Source organism: Solanum stenotomum, unplaced genomic scaffold (assembly GCF_019186545.1).
Source record: "Solanum stenotomum isolate F172 unplaced genomic scaffold, ASM1918654v1 scaffold28496, whole genome shotgun sequence".
Classification (NCBI taxonomy): domain Eukaryota; kingdom Viridiplantae; phylum Streptophyta; class Magnoliopsida; order Solanales; family Solanaceae; genus Solanum; species Solanum stenotomum.
Genome location: NW_026030018.1, coordinates 35,911 through 41,891, shown reverse-complemented (window position 1 = coordinate 41,891; position 5,981 = coordinate 35,911). Strand labels below are relative to the sequence as shown.

The following is a 5,981-nucleotide window of genomic DNA, read 5'->3' as shown; positions in this document are numbered from 1 at the left end:
TCTTTACCAAGAAAACATTGCAAAAAAAAAAATAGCAAGCGGAAGACTTTCTAGACTTTATACATGATGTCTCAAACCATCTAATACCTTAGAGTACAAAATTCGGGACTAATCCCGTACACAACTTAAACAATACTAAAAAGACATAAAAGAACATATTGGGTATTGTCCTCGAATCTATGAGGACTCACCAAGTCTTCATCTTCAACACTTAGAAACCTATCAAAGCCATGACATGTCATCATCTCCAAATCCCTACACTTTAGTCCAAAAAGGGAAAGAAAGGGGTTAGCACAATTAAGTACTAAGTATGGAGACCATGCAAAAACATGCCAAAAAGGACATTTTCAAGGAAGTAAATGCTTTCATATCATTTTGATAAAACCTTCACTTCACAAGTATAAGAGACATAATACAAGTCAACATTAACATATAAGACCATAGCCAACCATACATATACTCAACATATGTCCATATACAATCCATGCTTAACTTTAAAAGAACACATGTCATTTCATTACCATAAGACCTCTACCTAATATAACCTTAAGACACACTTGAGTGAGACAAGAAGTGACCGCCCATACAACCTCTTCAAGCACACTTAAGTGTTCCCCAAGATTACCTTAGATAAGGACATTTCATTTACAACATAACTTCAATAGACCAACATTCTTTAAGAAACCATTTAGGGCACATTCATGTCACATACATTAGGATTTAGAGAAACTCACTATGACCCTCTCCAAGCCTACTCGTGCAATGTATAGGTAGCATCCCATACTACTACCTACACTTTGTAGAACCTGTCAAGAAACCATGATGAAATCTCACATGATGGGAAGTAAGCATTTAACCGACATAGACCATGAGAGCTTGTCATGGAATCCGGTGTCATGAGTCCCCACACCGAAAAGAGGTGGTCTACTTGCCTAAGGAAGACCGGTATATAGCTTAATGGATCCACTAGCTTCCTATGCGGGCACATAGTTTATGGGATAAGGTAGACGATCATTGAAACTCATGCCTAACTGTCGGGGGAGTTTCCATCTAACCAAATCCGCTCGGTGCTTAGCCTACATTCCCATAGAATAGTTCATTACTTTGACATTATCAGACATGAAAGGGTGCCATAAGCCTGCCGATTCAAGTCTCATTATTTAACACATGAAAGGGTGCCATAAGCCTGCCGATTCAAGGTACATTTAGGAAAGCTCATTAACTCCACTTGAAAGGGTGCCATGGGCCTGCCGATTCAAGTCTCATCATTAACCTTTATGGAAAGGGTGCCATAAGCCTGCCGATTCCAAGGTTCATTACTTTTCATTAATGGAAGGGTGCCATAAGCCTGCCGATCCAAGGTTCATTATAAGCATGTGTGGAAGGGTGCCATGGGCCTACCGATCCAAGGATTCAACAATCAACAATATAATCATTTATACCAGAAAAGGATGCATAAGCCCTATCAATTCAAGGTATACTTTACATTGAAGAATCCTTCATATTCTATCATCAACATTCATGAGTGTCATCAACACATCTATGAAATTTCCATACATCTCATAACTCAAGCTTTAAAGCATCGATTCATCAATTCTCCATAGTTGGACATTTTGTCAAACACCTTGAAGGCATGTAATGGAATCAAAGAGCATGGAAAATAGGGTAGTAATTATACAACCAAACCAGTGAACAACCTACAACAACACCCTTACATTCATAACGTGATCACATTATCTTCATTCACATCATACTTTCACATATAGCTTCACATAAAACTCATTCACATCATACCTTCACATATAGCTTCATATAGGACTTTACATATAGCCTCATTCATATATAATAATATAACAATACAATAACACTCATATAATACCCTTCATAGCCTCAATCATAATACATTCCATAAGTAGACACCTCCACCATAAGTGGATCACACATCAATCTATCAAGATTCTATATCAATTCTACATTAACAATGAAGTTAGGCCAACTTACCCTTTTCCAAAGCCACAATCATCATTCCTCAACTCTCCAATAATTCACAATAGATAAGCATAGCTAATAATAAAAATCAACTATTCAACTCCATTTAAGCATAATTCTATCATCATTCAATCACAAACAATAATCCCACTTCATATGCCAACTTTAGGAATTTAGGGAAAACATGGGTTCATGGGGATTTCTTTCTAAAAATCATTAATAATCATTAATAACAATATAAATCATCATTTAAAACCTTTCTTATGCAAGAACCCATGCTAGAATCGAAATAGGATTTTTTTGTGTATTTGAAAAACCTTGAAAACCTTTTGATTGGGCTCCTTGAAAGAAAGAATGATCAAGGATAAAGGATCACCATACCTTTGCTATGATCTCCCACGAAATTTGATGAAGAAAGCCTTGAATCCAAAGCCCTAGCTCCCACTTTTTCTTCTTCTTAAATGGAGGATTGTAGAGAGGAATATGTTTTTAGGGATGGGAATGAACTAATGATATATAGGAAATACTATATGCCCTTTGGAAAAAATTTCGTCCAACACTTAGAAAAAAAAAAGGGGCGGGTGAACAGTAAAATCGGCTACTGGAAATTGCCTTTCTCTGCCGGACAGACTTTACGAAAATGGGCATAACTTTTTCGTCCGAACTCCGAATGAGGTGAAACGAAGTGCGTTAGGTAGCTAACTCAAAGGGCTTTCCATGGATATATTATGGGTCACCCAATTATTTGTGTGCTAGGAGATATGACCCTTCAAAGTAGACCCTCGAAAAAGGCTTCACTTGGAAATTTCGGATTTTGATACGGTTGCTCTAAAATTTGGGTTAGACCCATTTCCCACTCAATTTGACCCCCTAAACGAGAATATGAAGTCGGATTTTCGAAAAACGAAACGGATCTTTTTATATACAGTTAAACAAGTTTCCGGTAACTTCCGAAGCACATTTTTAAGAACTTTTTGGGTCAAATTCAATTATAACCATTTCATTAGGTTCTCGACTCTAAACTCACATGTGAGGCTATAGTTTCACTCTATCATTTTCTGGGTCGTTACACCCACATACTCCACAACAAAATGGAGTAGTGGAAAGAAGACAAACACATTTTAGAAGTGGCAAGAGCTTTAAGGTTTCAAGGGCATCTACCACTCCATTTCTGGGGAGACTGTGTTTTGACAACAATCTACTTAATCAATAGGCTACTATCTATTGTATTAGCTGGAAAATCACCATATGAAATTTTTCACAAAACCGGGCCTTCACTTTCCAATCTCAAAGTTATTGGTTGCTTGTGTTTTGCAACTGTCACTGAGAAAGTAGATAAATTTTCACCTAGAGCTATTGCTGCAGTACACATGGGCTATTCTGCTACACAAAAGGCTTACAGACTTTATGATTTTAAGTCCAAGAGGTACTTTGTGAGCAGGGATGTATCCTTCAGGGAACATATATTCCCTTTTCTCCAGTTGAAGCATGGCGATAACAACAAACTTTTCCCAGAATTAGAGAGTATATTTGATGATTGCTATCCACCTCCTGTTGCATTTGAGGTTGTTCATTCCCCTGATGAGCCTGTTTCTGCATCTAATTCCCCTTTACAAGAGTCATCAGTTCCTGCTGAAACCACTGATGGTCTTCCTCCACCTGCAAGAAAGTCTTGTAGACCTTCTAGACCTCCTATTTGGATGACAGATTTTTTTTGCCCTTCCAAAGGAACCAAAACTTGCTCTTATCCCCTCTTCAATTATGTTATTTATGCCTCTCTTAATCCACAATGACAATCTTAACTGACTTCTGTTTCTTCTCAAGTTGAGCCTTTTTCTTATGCTGAGGTTGTCACAAATCCCAGATGGCTTGCTGCTATGCAGACTGAGATCACAACCCTTGTTCAAAACAAGACTTGGGAGGTGGTTGATATTCCTAAAGAGAAGGTTTCTATTGGTTGTAAATAGGTCTATAAGATCAAGTATCATTCCAATGGAGATATTGAAAAGGTTTAAAGCTAGGCTGGTTGCCAAGGGGTACAGTCAACTTGAAGGTCTAGATTTCCAGGAAACTTTTTCCCTTGTTGTCAAAATGCTTACAGTCAGGGTTATTATTGTTTTGGCTTCCATGCGCAACTGGAACTTATACCAAATGGATGTCTATAATGCATTATTGCAAGGTGATCTTGAAGAAAAGGTTTATATGCAGCTTCCTCCTGAATTTGGTAGCCAAGGGGGGCAGAATCAGGGTTACAGGCTTCTCAAATCATTATATGGACCCAAACAGGCATCCAGACAATGAAACCTTAAACTTACTAATGCCTACTAGTTGCACATTTCAGTCAGAGTCAACATGATCATTCATTATTCATCTTAAGAAGGCATGGCAAGCAGGTGATTATATTGGTCTATGTAAATGACTTACTGATTACATGAGATGATGAGGGACTAATTCAGGAGGCTAAGGATGTGCTACATAAAGCTTTTAAGATCAAAGATCTAGGGTTTTTGAAATACTTCTTAGGAATTGAAGTTTACAGGTCCAAGAAAGGGATTTTATTGTGCCAAAGGAAGTATGCACTGGACCTAATTGTTGATCTAAAACTGGCATGATCCAAAAATGCAATGACACCACTTGAACAAAATCAGAAGCTCACAAGTCAGGAGTATGACCAGCATTATGGCCTACGGGATGATGCACTGTTGAGTGATATCAAAGGTTATCAGAGACTGATAGGAAAATTGTTATACTTGACACTAACCAGGCCAAACATTGCATATAGTGTTCAGACCTTGAGTCAGTTTATGCAAAATCCTAAAAAGTCTCACCTAGAAGCATCATACAGAGTTGTAAGATACATAAAGAATGAACCAGGTCTGGGAATCTTACTGAGTGCAGAAGGAATTGCCTCTCTCACAACATATTGTGATGCTGATTGGGCCAGTTGTCCAAATTCAAGAAAGTTAGTGACTGGCTATATTGTGAAATTTGGACAATCCTTAATCTCTTGGAAGTCAAAGAAACAAAACATTGTGGCAAGAAGCTCAGCTGAGTCAGAATACAAGAGCATGGCACTGGCAGTATCAGAATTAATTTGGTTGTTGGGATTGTTTAAGTTTTTGGGAGTGGAGATAACTACACCAGTTCGACTACTTGCAGATAGCAAGCAGTCATGTGTTTCATGAGAGGACAAAGCACATAGAAATAGACTGTCATTTCATAAGAGAAAAGGTTCAGCAAAGGCTAATACATCTAGAGTATGTTTCAACAAATGAGCAGGAGGCAAACCTAGTGACTAAGGGACTTGGAGGAGTTCAGCATTATCATTTGATGTCCAAGCTAGGCGTGTTAAACATTTTTTCACCACCTAGCTTGAAAGGGGGTGTTGAAATAATAAAAGAATAGAAAAGAATAGAGAAATGAATCATGTACAGCTGTCAAATTATGTTATAACATAATTGATAACAGGACTATTAGTTAGTTAGTAAACTAATCTGTATTAGCTATAAATAGAGGTAGCTAGCTAGATATTTTCTTAATTCATTAAGTTGTAAAGGATCAACAATTATCAATACAAAATAATCAGTTTATTTACTCTCAAAGCTCCATTCTAGATCTTAAGGTTCATCAGAAATGGTGGAATGCAACACTTCTTGTAAAGAGATTCATGCTTTTATGCCTATGTATATATTCATGCAATTTCCTCCTTTTATTAATTAAAATTAAATGGACACTTTTTGAATTTCGAGTGTCAAGTAAATACTTCTTAGTAAATTAAATTAATAAATTTATCTGACAAATCATTTTGAAATTTTAATAAAATTAGTTCAATATTTTTTGGAATTGACACTTTAAATTTAGATAAATCATATATTGTAAATTTAAATTATTTTTTTATACTTCTTTGATGATTAATCTTAATTAAGTAATTAAAGAGAACTATTAGCCCATTTATCTTTTGTCAACCACTTTTTTTAATATCATTATAATAT

The 5,981-nt window shown here is 36.5% G+C and overlaps 1 protein-coding gene across 1 annotated transcript; it reads left to right on the top strand.

Moving 5' to 3' along the window:
- The first annotated feature begins 4,613 nt into the window (after positions 1-4,613).
- Positions 4,614-5,174, top strand: LOC125851667 (secreted RxLR effector protein 161-like). The gene has a single exon (XM_049531435.1). The coding sequence runs from the start codon at positions 4,614-4,616 to the stop codon at positions 5,172-5,174; it is 561 nt and encodes a 186-aa protein (XP_049387392.1).
- Positions 5,175-5,981: the final 807 nt, after the last annotated feature.